At 48.5% G+C, this 19,300-nt stretch overlaps 2 protein-coding genes and 1 long non-coding RNA gene across 5 annotated transcripts; 2 read left to right on the forward strand and 1 right to left on the reverse strand.

Moving 5' to 3' along the window:
- The first annotated feature begins 631 nt into the window (after positions 1-631).
- Positions 632-5,706, forward strand: LOC117223111 (uncharacterized). The gene is made up of 3 exons (XM_033475244.2): positions 632-799; positions 3,767-4,581; positions 5,241-5,706. Exons 1-3 carry the CDS (start codon positions 632-634, stop codon positions 5,704-5,706), a joined length of 1,449 nt encoding a protein of 482 aa, XP_033331135.1.
- On the reverse strand, positions 1,695-15,520 carry LOC143261122 (uncharacterized). 3 transcript variants are annotated; one of them, XR_013035337.1, is made up of 3 exons: positions 15,380-15,520; positions 5,204-15,309; positions 1,695-4,633 (listed from the first exon to the last, which is right to left on the reverse strand). It is a non-coding gene; the product is annotated as an uncharacterized LOC143261122 (long non-coding RNA). The 3 variants fall into 3 exon arrangements; XR_013035339.1 differs by lacking the exon at positions 15,380-15,520 and having other exon boundaries at positions 5,204-14,042; positions 14,165-14,294; XR_013035338.1 differs by lacking the exon at positions 15,380-15,520 and having other exon boundaries at positions 5,204-14,042; positions 14,158-14,294.
- LOC143261121 (uncharacterized) lies at positions 5,845-19,249 on the forward strand. Its single transcript, XM_076527673.1, has 2 exons — positions 5,845-6,128; positions 6,222-19,249. Exons 1-2 carry the CDS (start codon positions 5,845-5,847, stop codon positions 6,259-6,261), a joined length of 324 nt encoding a protein of 107 aa, XP_076383788.1. The 3' UTR covers positions 6,262-19,249.
- Positions 19,250-19,300: the final 51 nt, after the last annotated feature.

The raw sequence follows: 19,300 nt of genomic DNA on the forward strand, positions 1-19,300 counted from the left end.
ATGCCTGCCAACAGTCGAATATTTAGCACTTCCGGTTCGTCTCTCTCGAAAGGAAATTCTAGGAACAAGGGGACTAGCGAGATTCTACCCTTCACACAGTGTAAAATCCTTTAGATAGCGTGAAAATATTCTGATGTCGATGGATATACAGGGTGTCCCAAAAATGTCTCGCAATCCGGAAATGGCGGGTTCCTCGAATCATTTGAAGCAACTTCTTCCTTTACAAAAACTTTCTTCGAGGCACCGTTTACTAGTTATTAGCGAAAAACAGTGACCAATGAGAGGCGAGCACGGCTGGCGCGAGGTGACCGAGCCAATGAGCGGAACTGGGCTTCGCGCGCTGGTTGGCTGGGCCGCCTCCTCGCGCCAGCCGTACTCGATTCTTATTGGTCAGCGTTTTTCGTTAATAACTCGTTAACGGTGCCTCGGAGAAAATTATTGTAAAGGAGAAAGGGGAGTCGACAGCTCGCGAGGGACTTTGGATCTCAGAGAACGGCCGGGATAGGATGACACGGATTCACGGCGGAATTCCGTTTCTGTTTCAGAGAGCTGGTCCGGGCATAGGGGCTTTCGCAGAGGGTAGCCGAGCGATCGTGGACCATTGATCTAGCTGTGCCCTCGAGATGCGGTGATGGCTCTGCTAAACAGATTCGCGCAGCTGCCTGACAACAGTGGCACGCGGGTCTTCTCGTTCATCGTCACCAGGAGCGTGATACGCGACCCCGCAAGAGACGTCACCAGCAAGGAGCTCGTCTGCGGCTTCCAACGATGGTCCGTCGCGTTCTCGCGGGGCAACAAGGTAATTGGAGGGCTCCTCGGAGATCGCTCGACCGATAGCTATCGCTAAATCGCGAACACCGTGTGCGGTTCTCGTTTGGTTCGCTGAAACCATAATCGACTATTAACTTATAATAATTCATAATCGACTTATTAATTATTATAAATAACCATTTGATCGACTGTTTTAATTTTTAATTTTACCTCAATAAGGTAGAAACGTATTATTGTTGCGTCACGCGAGGTCACGTGACATTCAGAAAGCACAAGCCTGCTCATTTCTGATGATCTCAAATCTGTTAGTAACGGATCAATGTCATGTCACGCTGTTCGTATGTCGTCACGCGTGAATGGATTCCACGTATTATTTTTCCTATGTTTTCGCGTGATCTCGCCTGACGTGACATTATAGTAGAACCTCGATAAGCTTCTATTTGAATAATATAGAACAGTTATATTATCAACGTGCCACAGATTAAATATTCTTGCGCATAGATTGCCTTGGATCGATCTGATTACATGTACAATGTGTTTATAGATAAAAAATATCAACGGTTCGGATAATCGAGGTCCTGCTGTAGCATGTTTCCACCTTTGAATCCGTCTTGACTGATAGCCTTCATAGCCTCGAAATAGTCTTGATTGTCTTAGCCTTTGCAAGCACTTACAAAATACGGTTTAGAAAACTGTGTTAGGAGATGAGATTGCTTTGCGAGGAGTAGATGAAGATTTACAGCTACGTCGGGAAACTATGTCGTCACCTTTTCGAAAGGGAATAGTTGTTTTTAAATCGCTGCAAATGACTTGAATTTTTCCGAGATGTTACACCGACTAGTTTTCTGGAGGATGAGTGTATCAAAATTTGGTTAGATTCCAGTTGGCTGAAATGATGAAAAACAATTAAAAAATGTTAAAAATTGTTACATTCGAAAAGGCATTAACACGCTTTTTATTAACCTGTACCAATCAACGTGTTTCAAAATATATGCTACACGTTACAAAACGGCATGTTAAAAATATTATATGTTACCGTAAACAATGGTGTGTCGACTTGAAGAATTTGACGAGTGTGACATAACCTTGACATAATCTAGTAAGCCTGAAACGAAAATATATTCTCTTTGTTACTATATTGCTAATTTTGTTACACGAAAATGTTTTTAAAAACGTTGAAACTTGAGCTTCTTTTAGATTGATCGCAATCATTATGCAGGGTGTCCCAAAACTGTCTCGCAAACCGGGAATGAGAAGTTCCTGGGATCATTTGAAGTAACTTTTTCCTTAGCGAAAATGCAACCCGTGGCTTCGTTTACGAATTATTAACGAAAAAACACAGACCAATGAGAGGCGAGCTCGCCTAGCACTTGGCGGCCGAGCCAATGAGTGCGCGAAGCCCCCAGTTCCGCTCATTGGCTCGGCCGCCTTGCGCCAGCATATCTCGCCTCTCATTGGTTACTCTTTTTCGTTGATAACTCGTAAACAAAGTCGTGAATTGCATTTTCGCCAAGGACAAACTTACTTCGAATTACCTCCAGGAATCTCCCATTCTCGAATTGCGAGACATTTTCGGGACACCCTGTACACTCATTAATAAACTCCCAACGAGCAAAGTTGAGAAACATAGAAATGCAACGCGCAATAAAATATAGTTCTAGTCGACCGGTTCCGCGGACTTTCATATTCTGGATTGTTCTAATTTCGATGGAGGAAGGTCTCCATTAGACTGTAATAAATATGGAAAGCATCGGGGAGAGTCAGTCGACCGTGACACCGTTGAAATTCAATTAACGACCATCGACTGCTTTTGTAAATACAGATGTAGAGAGGTGATACGGGACGGTTCGTGCAGCGAAATATGCAGCGATTAACTCGGTAATTGAACAACGGTCATATCGAGGAATTAATGAACCTGCCAATGATAATCTGCCATCGAGAATAGCGCCGGTGCGCGCGACAAGGTCGCCAGAAATAAAATCGCGATACCTTCGATTCGGTGGCTTTAACAGAATCTACATTCTCAATTCTCTTGATCGCACAAATTTTCTTTACAATAGCGATAGAATAATCACCGCAATGTCGTAGTTACACGCAATTTAATCGTTTTCTATTCGCATCATTCGTTGAAATAGTCGATGGAGAGGACTGTGGATTTTATGCGTTCTTTTTTGAAAAAATGACTAGATGAGACACAAAACTGCGAAGACACAGTAGAGGAATTTCAGGATATTTTTACACTGTATATAACTTCTTGAAATTATTAAGAGAGGAATGACTTTTTTGTCTGACTTACGTCTCTTACAATTAATTTAGACAATGTTCAATTTACATGAAAATTCGCAGTCTAATAATAAAGTTCCAAGTCAATTATAGGAAGCAGAAATTCTGCTCTCGCCGCGCGATTAATTTCTTATAATTAATTTAGGCAATGCTTAATTCGCATAAAAATCTACAGTCTAATAATAATGTTCCAAGTCAATTATAGGAAGCAGAAATTCTTCTCTTGCCTCACAATTGGCTTCTCACAATTAATTTAGACAATTCTTAATTCGCATAATAATCTGCAGTCTAATAATAATGTTCCAAGTCAATTATAAGAAGCAGAAATTCTTCTCTTGCCTCACAGTTGCTTTCTCACAATTAATTTAGACAATTCTTAATTCGCATAAAAATCTGCAGTCTAATAATAATGTTCCAAGTCAATTATAAGAAGCAGAATATCTTCTCTTGCCACGCGATTGGACTACGAATTTTACACATTTATGAAAGGAAGGTGATGAAGCAAGGAATATATCTGTGAGTAGCAAGTTGGTTATCGCAAAGACAACTACTCTAACCATCGCTGCTGCCATAACTGCGGAAGATTCGTAGTCCGACGATCACTCTAGCAAACTACGCGACCGCGTTGCAGCTAATTACTTAGCCACCCTGATCCCCTGAGCCCCGAAGAAGGACAGCGACCAAAGACCCCGGTTGTTTCTGTTCTGCGAAGGTGTTGGGCGCGTACTTGGTATGGCGTGGCCCGTCGAGGAACTTGCGGGTCTACGTGGACTTCACGTTCACCCTGCTGAACCGGCAGCACTTCTCGATGAACGAGGGCTTCTCCGGCAAGCGGGTCAAGTTCACGTACGAGGCGCCCGCCCAGGGCAACCGGAACTACATCTCGGTGTCGGACCTCTACAACCGGAACTTCGTCGACACGAACGGCGAGTTCCAGCTGGAGCTGGCGATCTCGAACGTGAGGACCGTCTACATGACCGAGCTTAAGATGCCGAGCAGCACGTTCTCGGCCGGCAAGCCGAAGTCCTGCAAGCTGGAGACCGACTATTTCGCGTTCGGCGGCTTCGACTGGAACTTGGTGGTCTACCCTCACGGGAACAAGGAGCCGGGGGCGAGGGAGGAGGGCTACCAGAGCCACATCAGCGTCTATCTGATGAGGCTGACCGGGTTCGATCATCGTTGCCGGGTGCGGTACACGGTGGCCTTGGGCGAGGGCGACCGCAGGATCGAGTCCGGTCAGATCGAGGACCTGTCCGACGCGGAGGGCTGCAGCTTCGGATGGCACCCGCGCTTCAGGTGGTCCGAGATCGCGCACAAAGGCGTCGTCCGTGTGTCGCTGGAGATGGTCGAGGCTAGAACCATCTGCGAGGTCGCCGTTCTGGCTTGCGGCCCTCCGACATTGCCGCCCACGCCGTGCTATGATCGGGACAAGCAGGCTTGGACCCTACGAGCGGACCTCCACTCCGACACCGTCAGGCTACACTTGGTCTACAAGGACATACATCACGTCCCACGGAATCACTTGAGGTTCGTTCAGCTTTTTCCGTCCCGTTCGACCGATTTTACCGACTCGCGGCACCTAGAAGAAGCAACAGTTGTAGCGTCTCTTGGTTTTAAGTGGACTATAGAGATTCTTTTAACCCCTTGTCGTATGATCTTCGCTCGGCGCTGAAGCTATCTTGCTGAATAAACATATAATATGTACATAATACATAATATATAATATATACATAACACATATAATATATAATATATAATATAATATATATAATACATATAATACATAATATATAATGTGTAATATGTATAATATATCATATGAATGAAATTATGTATATAATATATAATATATAATATGTAATATGTATAATATATTATATGAATAAAATTATATATATTATATATTATGTTAATAAATTATTACATATTATATATATTATATTAATGAAAATATATAATGAATATATATGAATATATATAATAAAAATACGACAGAGGGTTAAGCATAGGGGGAGGAGCATGGACCGGCGCCTAAGATGATGCGGCAGGTATCACGATGAAATTAGGACTCTCGCCTTGGCTCTAATCTAGCCACCGGTCCAGAAACTCTCCCCTGCGTGAACAAACCTACATATCTAGGTATATATACCTTCTCGCTAATCAAAGACAACATCGCTGATCCTCAGGTACGTGAGCTGGTCGGCGTACCTGCTGCAAGACGACGAGCCGATCAGCCTGCCGGGTGCCCCGTTCAGCCGTTACTACGCCCAGGAGCAGGCGGACGAGGGTATCATCATGGAGACGAACCTGGACACGAACGAGGTGAAGGACAACCAGTCCCGTTTCCTGACGGAGAAGGGCCAGCTACGGATCCGGCTCGAGTGGAACGAGAGCCACCTGCTGTTCCAGGCGACCTATCACAAGTACGACGACGTGTGCCGCATCCACAATCTGCAAATGCGCCGCGAGATCGCCTCGCTGCAGGCCGACAACTACAGCCTGGAGAGGCAGCTCTTCAGCTATCAGAAGAGCCTGGCGTACGCCCAAGCGCAGCAGCAGCAAGAGCAACAGCAGAACCAGAACCCGGCGCACCACGCCGGCCACCCAGCCCTTCTCGAGAGATCAGCGTCGACGGACACCGAATATGCCTGACAAGTGGAACAGCAGAGGAACGAGCAGCAGCAGCCGGCGGTTGCCGGCGTGGCAAGCACCGGCGCCGGCGCCGGTTGCAGGCGCCAGTTGCCGGTCGTGCAGGAGAACGACAGGAGGGTGCACCAGAACCTGGTCCGGATGATGGACCGCCGGCTGAGCAACGTTCAGCTCCAGCAACACCTCTACGAAGCGGAGGAGGGCGGTGGCGGTGGCGGTGGTGGCGGCGGAGGTGGCCGGGGCCAGCAGTGCCAGCAAAGGTACGGGGACGGCTCGCCTAGGCAGAGCGTCGTCGTCGAGCATCAGCATCATCAGGAGCAACGACGGAGCATCGTGCAGCAGCCGAAGTCGGCGAGGTCCAGTGTGGGCAGGTCGGACAGCGCGTCGGACCGTGGGACAGACCGTTACGCCGGCTATTATTTGGGGTACGTCGGTCAGGCAGCGCACAAAAGACGTAGGACCACTTTCTGGGAGACCCTGACGGGTCTCGTGTGCTCATTGGGCGCTTTGGCTTCCAGGGCTGCCAAGATGGCCACCAGACGGGGAGAGCCACTCTGAAGAATCGCATACCGCGGACCAGTGGACTGGCGCGAGCCCGAGATTCCTCGAGCCGAGGCTCACGGAACACACAGTGACCAATTGTGATCGTGTGACGGAGTGAAGAGCGAAGAGAATCAATCGCCTGTACAGATACTACGTTTCAACACCCGAACACGCCGGCCGGCGACGGAGAGCGCGTTCCACGCGCGCCCGCGCACCGCCCCCACACACACGTCTCTCTCTCTGTCTCTATCTAATCTATCTTACACACTCTCTGCGACACTGTTAAACAATCGTCGTCCCCCGTCATCGAGTTTCTTGACGACGACGACGACGACGATGATGGCCCCCTCCCACCGACCTCGTCCCGTCGACGTCCCCGGCTCGGCGACGAAGGTAGGAGTGCCGCGAGCCGTCGCGGGGTCTATGCATATACATATATATATAGATATATATATGGTTATGTGTGTGTGTGTGTATATATATATACGTGTACGGTGGCCAGCCGAGAAGCGCGGCGAGACGATGTTGTATATGTTTGCGCGTAGAGGCTACCGAGAGAGAAGCTCTCCCTACACAAACAAACAAACAAACAAAAAAAAACAACTAAGTGGATTATACACAAAAGGCGTTTCTTTCTTCTCGCGGGCTCGCCGGGCACTATATACAGGCCCGCGGGGCCAGATTAATACCGATGATCTCGACAATACGGCGGAACGGTGGCAACGGAGAGAACAGCGAGACGATGCGGCTGCTGGCGGAGAAAGGACAACGACGACGACGACGACGCAATGATGATGATGATGATGATTGATGATTGATGACGATGATGTCGACGATGATGATGATGATGATGATGATGATGCATCGTGTATTGTCCGGGGCGACAGCCGATTGATCATTTTCGTCCATTTTATTTGCCGATGGAGTCCGAGGAGGTGAACCGACGGAACGTGGATCGACGGCGACAGCTTCCCGACGACGATCCCGCCTGAAACGGAAAGCAAAGAGACCTTGAGCCGAGAGCTGTCCGACCTCGCGAACCACGGAAGAGGGAACCAAGACGGCTCTCCGACCGCGGTGACGAGCGATCGTTTTCGGACGACCGACACACAGAGACACGCATGAACACGCATTAGGAGAATACATTGTAAACACCGGTTAGGAGAACCAGGAGAGAGGGTCTCGACGATGACGGACAAAAGGGAGAGAATAGGAGAACGACAAGGAATCGGACGCCCCTCGTCCACCCTCGTTTTCGATTCTACACAATTTCAACTGAACACGGATACGATTAATCTATCTACTTGTCAATTTACCTAAAAAAAAAAAAGATATAAGAAGCAGAAGAAAACAAGGAAAAAACAAAAGGCGCAAACAAAACAAAACAAAACAAGAATATGTACCTATTTTCCTCTAAAGACTTTTTTCACCTATCGTCTGCGACTTCTTTGATAAATAAGGGATCCGTGGCGGCGTAGTCGCCGCCGATGCTCGTAAAAGCAGCGTAATTTATCCGTAGTAGGTACACGTCCTAAAACGAGTTAAAGAACAAAAAAAAAATGATACGATAAATGAACAAAAAAAAACATAGAGTACAGTCGATGTTACCGTAACAAAAAAGAGAAAAAAAAAAGAAAGTAGGCGAACCGGAGGGACGTTGTGCGATCTCGTCGCGGTGCAATTCGCGCGGTGTACGGAAATGTCTCCCCTAACTGACGCTCGGATTGTCCACAAAAGTGGACAATTTATTGGGAAGTGGAGATACGATTGTTCGAGCCTCGCAGCTCGTTTTTACAGTTGTTGACGATTCGTGACTATAAAAATGAACCGCAAGGATCGAACAATCGTATCTCAACTTCCTAAATTGTCTATTTTTTGTGGACAATCCGAGCGTCAATTAGAGAGACTTTACTGTACATTGAGACAGGCGGCGCAGTGTTCGGCTCGAGGGCCGACCTCCGCTCGCTTCGACCAACGCACGCCGCAAGATCAGGGTACAAATAAATGTTCTCTTCGCACGAGCGACTCGTCGTCTGCACGGGGCGCGCCAGGTACAGCAATGTCTCCCTTACTGACGCTCAGATCGTCCACTAAAATGGACAATTTGGTTAGAAGAAATACGATTGTTCGAGCCTCGCGGCTCGCTTTTATAATTGTGGACAATTTATAACTATAAAAATAAACCGCAAGGCTCGAATAATCGTATCGCTCCTCTTCCCAAATTGTCCATTTTTCCGGTCAATCTGCGCGTCAATTAGAGAGACATTATTGTCTTCGCGATCGGTGTCTCTTCTTGGACCGCAGATTCCGCATCCCTCGAACGCTGGAAGGGGACGATACTTCATGAGACTTCACTCGGCGACACTTTCGACTCTGGTCTACGTTTTCACCGAACCTGATGTTCGCGATTCCATCGATGCAACTTCTTCGCAAGTAGTGTAATCGTAGTTACGTGTTCAATGGTAATTATCGTGTTATCCGTTCGCGCATAGGTGGCACTGTGTCCCAGCGAATGCGCTCCTCGCGAGTTTCCGGACCGGTTGTCTTTCGTGGCAGTTCTATCTGAAATGAAATTACTAAAATGAAACAGTGGTTCGGTTGAGTTCGAATACGTCGGGTGGTCGAGTCAAGTTAGAATTCTTCAGCTGGTTTAATTAAATTCAGATTCTTTGAGCGGTCGAGTTCGGTCAGATTTCTTTTACCAGTCGAATTGAGTAAAAATTCTTTGAGCAGCCAAGTTGCTGTTGGAACGCTTCGACTGGTCGAGTTAGAATTCTTCAACCGGTTGAGTTAAGTTCAGATTCTTTGAGCGGTCGAGTTCGGTCAGATTTCTTCTACCAGTCGAATTGAGTAAAAATTTTTTGAATAGCCAGAAGTTGGTGTTGGAACGCTTCAACGCGTTAGATTAACATTCCCTGAGCAGTAAAGTTCAGTTAGAATTCTTTAATTATTTGAATTCGATTAAAATTTGCCAAGCAGCTGAGTTTTGTTAAAATTCTTCGACTGGCCGAGGTAAATTAAAATTCTTCGACTGGCTAGATGAACTTAAAAGTCTCCGAACAAGCTAGCTTTCCTTCAGAGTCGTTTCTATAAATGGAAAGCAAACACAGGTCTGTTTCTTGTTTAAGCTGCTCGCATATGCAGCCATCGATTAAAAATTCGACGTCGTAAAGCAACAGTCGCGGCCGCTACACGTTGCGGAGCGCGTTCCTGCCATTATTCTTTGCACGTGGTGGAAGTGACCACGGGGGCAAGAAAGACGGAGTCCGGGCTCGAGTTAATAAATATCCCCGTGCAGAGCGTAGCAACACGAACGTGTCGCGTCACATGTAAGACCTAGATCGAAGCAGCGGCGAATTTATAGCACGTCGAAGGTGCACACTTGTTTTCCCGGTGACCCCGGCCGCGTTCTCCGCCCCGGGAGCACGTCGCCGCGCATCGAACCGACCTTTTGGATCTCGCACGCTTGGTCACCTAATTTCCTGCTCGTCCCGTCCCGTCGACGAGCACTCCGGGATCGACGTTTCGATGTTTAACTATAGCCTCCTCGCCGGCCCTGGCTCGGGATTCTCCTTTTTTCCCCCGGACTCGTTCGCCCGACGGAAGCGCGCCAATTAACGCTAACACTTCGATTCGTCGAAGCGGAATCGGGACGACGGCACGCGAATCCCAGCGGCTCCTGGACTCTTCTCGAGCCTCAAAGGCCCTTTGGACCTGCTTGAGAATCTCCTCTTCGCTCCACGACTTTTCAATCTCCTTTCGGTTTCCTCTGGTCCCCGGTTTTCTTGTTCTCGAAAGCACAGAAGACAGCCCCTCTCCACCTTTGATCTGCCGGAAGCCATCGCGCGAACGGATCTTCTTGATCTTCGAGAAACACTCTTCCCACGTGAATGTTTTATTTAGCCACGAGGCTTGCCCGGTCTACCCGGCCACCCGCGGCCGCCACAAAGGGACACGTTCAGGAACCGCTGGCCCTTTGTCTTCTTCGTCTCTTTAGCTGTGCGCGCGCGCGTTTACCTGAAAACAACAAGATAATCAGTCACGTCGTTCGATGGAACAGTGCTCGAAACCAAGGAGGTTCCTACGCGCGAGGACCATCCCCTCCCATTGATCCTAAGTACAGCAATGTCTCTCTAATTGACGCTCAGTTTGTCCACAAAAATGAACAATTTGGGAAGAGGAGATACGATTGCTCGAGCCTCGCGGCTCGTTTTTATAGTTGTCGACAATCGGTGACTATGAAAACTATAAAAATCTTATCTCCACTTCTCAAATTGTCCATTTTTCGTGTGCAATCTGAGCGCGAATTTTCCAAAATGATTGCGAGAGACGGAAACGAAGTAAACATAACGGTGCTAACAATAATAATGCTTCTGATAATAGAAGCATTTCGGAGAAGCATTCGTTACCGGTGAAAGTGGCAAAGTATCGAGAAGAACATCAGCTCAGAACTATCACATACTAAATTGCAAAACGCAAAGAACGCTATCGCGCCAGTCGAACTAAGGAGACTCCTCGAGAATAACAAGAATTTCTAACTGATACGTTCTTATCGCTCGCAACGCGTGTGCCAGTAATGTATCGATTTGCAATGTATCTTTCCGTAATCCGGTCGACTAATGTATCACGCTACAAATTATTATCTCGACGTCCGGTCGACGACATCGCGCATCGATCTTCGAACGATCTGCCTAGTTCGACCAGGCGATCCTTCGGGATTTTTTTGGAAGAAACAAGCTGTTGAATATTCTAACTCCGATCTCGACGATGATACAGTAACCTCTCCCTAATTTGCGCTCTGATTGCGCACAAAAATGAACAATTTGGGGAAAGGAGATACGATTATTCGAGCCTTACAGCTCGTTTTTATAGTTGTTGACAATTCGTGACTATAAAAATGAACCGCAAGGATCGAATGATCGAATCTCCACTTCCTAAATTGTCTATTTTTTGTGCACGATCTGAGCGTAAATTAGAGAGACATTACTGTACTTGGCCCTGGTACTTGGCTCCCGTTCTCGCGGTATACCCTCCTTCAGTTTTCAAGAAGAAACGCTAATTCGTGACAGAGCGAACAACAATCTCTGACAAGCTTCTCTCGCGTCGGTTAAAATTCATCGCCGAGATCAATTCGCGCCGCGTACAATTATTCGTCGATCGAGCATCTATTCCGCATTGATGCACGCGAGCGTGACTTCGCCGACGTCGCGGCTATGCCTATACATAATGATACTATCTCGAAGAATGCGCTCGGCAGATTTTTCACGGTTCATCGTGCAGGATGACGGCAGGACGACGCTCCTTGTCGTTGGCAGGCCGCAAACTCAACTGAAAGGGTCCAAGCACTCGGGAGCGTCCTCGCAAGGATCCTCCCACGCGTTTCAGAGGATTTCGACAGGGCGTCCCATTAAGGGCTCCGTTCCCGTTCCGGTAGTGCGGTCGTCCCAGCGCCGCCGTTTCTCTCTAATCGCGCTCGCAGGCGACGCTGCACACTGGGGGACACGTGTGCATGCGCGATACGTGCACGTCGGTGTGCCGGTCCGACACATCGGTAGCTAACGATCGATACGGCACCGTCACAGTCCACGACCGCGTACGCGTTTAATAGACCACCATGAGTCGTCGTCGATGTCGTCGCCGTCGCCGTCGCCGTCAAGCACGGCGCACGTGTGCCCGCAGGTGATTCGGGCGCACCTGTATCACGCGAAACTCGTCGAGTACCGCGCCGGTAGATTGCCTGAATGCCCCGGTGCCGGAAGCTAGAAGTCCATCGCCGCTGGATCGTGCTGCTCGATTAATTAATTGCTCCGCTGTTAAGCCATTCCGTTCACCGCGGCCTCCTTGAGCGGAATTGTTCCTTCGCGTCCTCGCCGTTCGCTGAACCTGCAACACGTTCAGCGTCAATGATTTGCCGACCCTTCGAACGATCCGCCTAGTTCGACCGGGCGATCCTTCCGGATTTAATTGGAATAAACAAGCTGTTCAATATTCCAACTCCGATCTCGACGATGGTACAGTAATTTCTTTCTAATTCGCGCGGAGATTGCGCACAAGAATGGACAATTTGGGAAGAGGAGATACGATTGCTCGAGCCTCGCGGCTCGTTTTTATAGTTGTCGACAATCGGTGACTATGAAAACTATAAAAATCCTATCTCCACTTCTCAAATTGTCCATTTTTCGTGTGCAATCTGGGCGCGAATTTTACAAAATGATTGCGGGAGACGGAAACGAAGTGAACATAACGGTGCTAATAATAATAATAATGCTCCTGATAATAGAAGCATTTCGGAGAAGCATTCGTTACCGATGAACGTGGCAAAGTATCGAGAAGAACGTCAGCTCAGAACTATCAGATACTAAATTCCAAAACGCAAAGAACGCTATCGCGCCAGTCGAACTAAGGAGACTCCTCGAGAATAACAAGAATTCCTAACTGATACGTTCTTATCGCTCGCAACGCGTGTGCCAGTGATGTATTGATTTGCAATGTATCTTTCCGTAATCCGGTCGACTAATGTATCACGCTACAAATTATGATCTCGACGTCCGGTCGACGATGTCGCGCATCAATCTTGCGGTTTTATCGAAGTTCGTTTCGCTCGAATCATCGGCGGCACTCGCGCGTCCCGACTCGATGGATCGCGATACCGTTTCCAGCGCGGGCAAGGAGACCGGTGCCGAATCAGGCGGCGGCGCTAGTTCAGCGATAAATCGTGCTTACCCATCGGTGACTTTAATCCGGCGGCGCACCGCGGACACGGATACGTCGCATAAAAGTTTTATCCCTCCTCTGGCGTAGCGGAGTCTCTGTATACATTTGTATATAACTGTACTAAAACCGTTGAAGATTTACGAGAAAGAAGATTACGAGAGTTGTGCCTATACGCGTGCGAACCGGAGAAGGATTTCACGAGAATCGTTGGGATCGAGCGGAGATCAACGGTCGCCGCGACGCCGCCATTTTGTCCCGCCGCGCCGCGGACCGGCCCGGGCATTTGCATTTCGCAACCCCGAGGAGTTTCTGTGCGGCTAAGCAAGATATCTCCGAAGATTTCTGGCCTCATCGCCGAGTCGAATGGCCTCGCTGGCCTGAGAACTTGCGCCGCAACTTCGCCGGTTAATTTGAACCTTAAGCCGCTCGGCGGGAACCAGCGGTTCTAATCGCGAAAGAATAGTAGTTCCCCGCGTCGCCGCTAACGACATCCTAATCATAGTTTGCGGGCCGGCCTCCGGGAGCCGTTCGGACAAGATAAAGCTAACAAACAGCGTCCCGCCCGTAATTATCCCCCGAGAATGATGTTCCCGTCGCCGCGTCGCGGAAACTCGGTTTTCGAGTCAGCGGGAATTTATTCAATTGCGCCGCGGCGCCGGCCGAGAAAATCGCCCTTCTTATTTCCATTTTATCGCGGCGGCCGGCTAAATTCGTATCGCTCTTAAGATTACGTTTTCCTCGGGTGGCGACAAAAAGGGGGCCGCGGCGGCCAGACCGCGGATAAATTGAATCTTCCGTGTTTGTGACGGTGAAAAGCTGCGGACGACGAGGGAAGATCGATCCCAAGATCCTCGACGGTTGATCCTACGCCTATGACGGCCGAGGACCCGCTGACGTTTAACTGTATGTTCCCGTAATTGCGGAGAAGGCGTAGAATGAAGTGGCGCTGCTTCCTGCATTGTACTCGACTCAAACTGTCCCATCTTATTGTGTGCGCGGGGATGGAACGATGGCTGGAACGGTTTCACGGATTGATGACTCTGGTTCCGTTTCTGTACGTCCGGCGACAAATGCTTGATACTCTGCGAATAAGCGATATTTAAGCATTTTGTATTATTTAGGCAAATTTAAACATTTATGATATTTAGGCGAACAACCGTGCGCGGCGTGTCCTTGAAGCTTTTGGGGACACGTTACCGGGTACCTTGAGGGAGCAAAGAATATTTTCTTTTATGAAGGACGACGCCTGTGGAATTCTGTGGAAGTATTGCGGCGGGGCTTCAGCGTCTTCGTTGTCCAAAGGCTATGTCCTGCTCGCTAAATTTTCAAATTTCAAGACCTTGTCAGCCAATCACCGCGCCCGGCCATCTTCTCGTCCCTGCAAAAGAGAGATGCGGAAGCATCTCCGAATGCTTGTCCCCGATGCGAAGCGTCGACGAGCCCGGCGCTCGGCACCGAACGTCTCCCAGTGTCTACGCAGACTGTACAGCGTTCGCCGAGCCCGGGGAATCGTCGGCAACAACGCCCGATTGTATCCACCGTAATTGTATCGTTGTGCAATCTGTCAGATTTTATCGATCGTGCTCGCTCGCGAACGAAGCGACACTCGCGCGAGCAGCGTTGCAGCTCGGTTTTTCTTTCGATCCGCCGCCGTTCATTCTCCGAGCCGGCGGAGCCGTACAGAATGTCCCAAAAATGTCTCGTAATCCGGAAACGGAGGGCTCCTGAGGTCGTTCGAAGTAACTTTCTCCTCAGCGAAAATGCAATCCGCGGCTTTGTTTACGAGTTATTAGCGAAAAACGCCGACCAATGAGAGGCGAGCTCGGCGCCGGCGCGAGACGGCCCAGCCAACGAGCGCGCGGAGCTCAGTTCCGCTCATTGGCTCGGCCGCTTCGAGCCGCTCGTCGAGCTCGCCGCTCATTGGTCAGTGTTTTTCGTTAATAACTCGTTAGCGATGCCTCGGAGAAAATTTTCGCCAAGGTAAAAGTCACTTCAAGTGACCTCAGGAACCCCTTATTTGCCTTATTGCGAGACATTTTTGGGACATCCTGTACAATCCCGATGAATATCTTGTATACCTTGCCGACCACCCCGCAAAACCATATCCCCGGAAATCAAGTCCGACGAACCGATGTTTCACGGTTCTTTCGTATCCAGAGATTTTCTATCGAACACGCTTGCGACAGGCGTGACAACAGCTCTGACAATCGCACCCGAAATCCGACCGTGAAGGAGATATCCTGATGTCTGTCAGCGCGACGAGCCGCGACTCTGGAGGCCCAGTCCACGATGCCAGAGGCTGGAAAATGGTTCCCGGATAGGCCTCGATATTTTAGGATCGTCGCTTGTCTGAAAAAGTACAACGTTTCAATCGTCATCAGAACAGTTACCCCCTCCTCGGTACACTCGCGTTATTTACATGCATTTTAAATAGAAACGCCGCGGCATATGGCTACAGCAGCACAGCATCGACTCCCATGTTTAACCTCTTTTTTTCTTCACCGACGTCACGTTGATGCTGCTCTGATGTCGCGTGCAGACGTTGCATTATTGGGCGAGAGACGACCTTTACCGATCGAGGCTTTCGAGTATTATGATTGGCCACTGCGACGAGAGGCCTAAAGGATAAGCGACGAAGAAGAACGAGACGCGAGATGCGAAACGAAAAGGTTATTTATTTTAAGGGGTCGCGATAGAACGTGTATGAAAATATATGGCCACGCACGGGACACCGATGAATGTGCGTTTGTATTCGGCCGAATATTCTGTCGCTCTCGCGCGAGCCTCGAGGAAATAGTTGCAGAAAAGATCCCGGGATAGTGGATGAACGAATTACGCTTAACACAATTTCGACCAAGAGAGCCGTTTACGAACATTTCGTGACATGCTGACATTTCGAATTATGATAAATCGTTTAAATTATTATACTAACTATATTAAAAGAGACAAACACGTCTCGGATAAGTTTGTGTTTCTCGCGCCACTGTATACGTACGCATTGTCGTATTATTTTCAACATTATCAGCAAATATTGCCAGCAAAACTCGCGAAGCCGGTACAAACGATAAAGTAGCAAAATAAATGATATATCTCTTATCCGCAGATTGAACTTAATTGAATTCGTTTGTCAACGGGTTGCGCCGGCTATAATTAATATTCAATATTGTGAAAGATCACAGAGGCATAACCTCGATGCGACAGTTCTGCAACATGATACGTTTGTTTCGAAAGTGTCAGATTACGAGCAAGAGCGTCTTTTCAGCAATTATTTTTCGTAGCGGCCGAGGGTCATGGAATATTTGTCCAATACACCCGTGAACGGTATATCAAAAAATGGATATACAGCAATGTCTCCCTTACTGACGCTCAGATTGTCCACTGAAATGGATAACTTGGAAAGAGGAGATACGATTATTCGAGCCGTGCGGCTCGTTTTTATAATTCTGGACAATTTATAACTATAAAAATAAACCGCGAGGCTCGAATAATCGTATCTTTCCTTCCCAAATTACCCATTTTTGTGGTAAATCTTTGGCATCAATTAGAGAGACATTACTGTAGCCCGATACGATCCACTGGCCACAACGAACCTAAAATTCTAGGCCAAAGAGATCTGAACCAGCGAACCCGGCGAACTCTTCGGTTCGTTGCCACGGGCGAGTGGATCATGCCGTGCAACGAAGATTCAATTTGAGGATCGTGAAGCAGAGACCTCCGGGACAAACCAGTCCGCGTCCTCGCACGCGTTGCGAGGAGTTTAAACGGCGAGTTAACGAGGTCGCTTGTTCGCCGATCCTCGTGCCCGCGATTCGGCTCGGCACTTCAGTCAATTAAAATTCACTCTCACGAGGGCCGAGCGTGGGCAACGTCGGCTAGGAGGCGCGCAACACGATTCGGAATTGTCACACGTTCGGGATTTATCGGTCGGATCGCCACGCCGGTCGGGTCGATGGAGTCCTGTTCCCCTGTCTTTCTCGTCGCCTCTGTTATCGCCGCGGTTTCGCGTTTCGCGACTTATCGGCCGAATATTCTCGCCGCGCCGCGTCCACCGCCGATTCTCGCGTTCGCGGGGAAATCTGTCGCGGCCATTTGCGTCAGCCTATCGGTGCAATTAACCTCTCCGGGACCTTTCGGGGGCCGTTGATTAATAGGATTGCGGCAAGGAGTCGACGACGGAACGAGGCCTGCCGGACCAATGCTAGCAGACGTCGTCGCGCGTCCTCCGACGAAGTTGCGGAACGCCTCGCGAGCCGCTCGGACGGAGCCTTTGTCCGGCTATGTAAATATCGGACAACGGCCTCTAACCCAGACCCCGTTCTACGGGCCAGATATTGCTAGCCCGCTCCCGGACGTCGCATAATTAATTCCTGTCCATCGATATTCCGCGTCTGTAACTCTTTTCAAGGGGAGGCGGATGTTAATATCGCTGCGGCCGGGGCTCCGCGTTATCGGTTTTCCTTAAAATCGAGACCTGAAATATCGAGGGCATTACTATCGGCGAGCGTTCGCCGGGGAAGAGAGAGAGAGAGCTGCTAGGCAGCTCTCCCGCGATTCCCCGGAATTCATATCGTAAAGTGAATAGAATATTCGGTCGCGAAACAAACGGTCTCGCGGCGCAATTCCTTCCTCCATCTGCAGTTTACGTAACTCCTGGATTTCTCGAGCCCGACGGAGAAACGCGTTCGCAGCTGACGTCGGTGAAATGCGAATATCGTCGTAGACTGCGAACGCGTCTGTGGACGCCGCGACGGTCTTCCGTTGCAGATTTATTCTTTTACGGTATCGACGGCTTCGGTTATCTGCGAGTTCCGTGATCCGAGACTTGGCGAACGATGATAACCCGTCGGATGGCATTCCGATCGAATCACCGAAACAGATCCCATCATTTATCCCATCGTACAACGTTTGTACCATAAGACAGCTGAACATCCGAAAAAATATATATATATATATATACATATATGTAACGCAACGGTTCGTCGTGCGCGCTGGCAGACGGCGACACACCATGAAACAATAACCAAGCTAACCCTAGGATCATTTTCGCGACGACGTCCGGGCCACGTTAGTTCACCGAGAAACGATCGTCCGGGACACGATTACACCTAGGATTACCAGATCCTCTCTTCTTAGAGTACATCTATTCTTGCCGGGCTACGCCAGAACCGTTTCCGTTTGGCGTCTCTTTCGGTCTTCTATTCGGTTGCGCGAACATTTTTGTTTCCTGTAGACAGTTTAGCATCGATCTCGCGAACTTCTTCTTAGCTGTTTAACAGTGGATTAAATACTTTATAGAACACGGTGTTTCTCTATGTTTGCGTAGACCTTCCGATCTGAGCCGGATATGACACAGATTTACAGAGAAAGCTATTTGAAAAGCTGTCGAAAAGCGTTCGTTCCTTAGATGATTCGCGGTGAACACGCTGAGTAAACACGAGATGTCTTTGTACTTATTTGTAAGAATAATAACGTGAAAAAAAACCGTAGAAGTACGAAGTGTATGTACTCTTTCCGATGTGGTACCATCTGGTAACCCTAGATCCGCCGCGAAGCTCATTTCTCTCTCGCAGTAATTTTACCGTAAGTATGTTTTTTCCGTGTCTTTTCCGTCGAATTTAGGCGTCACGTTCTTTCTTATCGACACACGACTTCCTCTTTCGTGGATCAGCGTCGCCACTTCCGGCCCCTCCCGCGTCCTCCGCCGCCGTCTACTTTGTCGTCGCTTGGAAACATAAAAAAAAGAAAAGAAAGAAATAAAGAAAAGCGAAAAAAAAATGAAAATATGAGCCTCGACGACAAACAGTCCGGACGTTGCGAGGAAAAAAAAAAAGAAACTCACTATCCACGGTCATCAGTATTCGTGGCTGCGATAAACCGGCTCACGGTAATTACGAGAGAACGCTAACGTTCCTTCCACGACGATAATTAACGGCACCCGACGGCCGGAGGAAGTCGGAGGAGGCGTTTCCTTTTTCAAAGCTTCTACATTACCTTCGGTGACGACTCTTTTTCGATTGATGTATGTTTCGTAAACGTTTTTACGCACGATGTAAACGCACCTACTTAAACGCAAGAGAAAAAAGAAAAAAAGATGCCCTTTTTTCATCCGTGTGATCTATTCAGAGAAAAGAAAAAAGATAAAATAATAAAAATATAAACAATGCGATCGCAACCGTCACATGTTTCCCAAAAGAGTTTTGAGGATATATTATATATTATACATACTAATGTACTTAAACCATCTGTGAGTCTGCCTCGTCTTTTATAAAGTTCTTGCTATATTCAAAAACTGATGGTGGTTCTTACTTCCTCCTCTATCCTTCGTCCACGCGCAACTCGG

The sequence above is a fragment of the Megalopta genalis genome, unplaced genomic scaffold, assembly GCF_051020955.1.
Source record: "Megalopta genalis isolate 19385.01 unplaced genomic scaffold, iyMegGena1_principal scaffold0037, whole genome shotgun sequence".
NCBI lineage: Eukaryota > Metazoa > Arthropoda > Insecta > Hymenoptera > Halictidae > Megalopta > Megalopta genalis.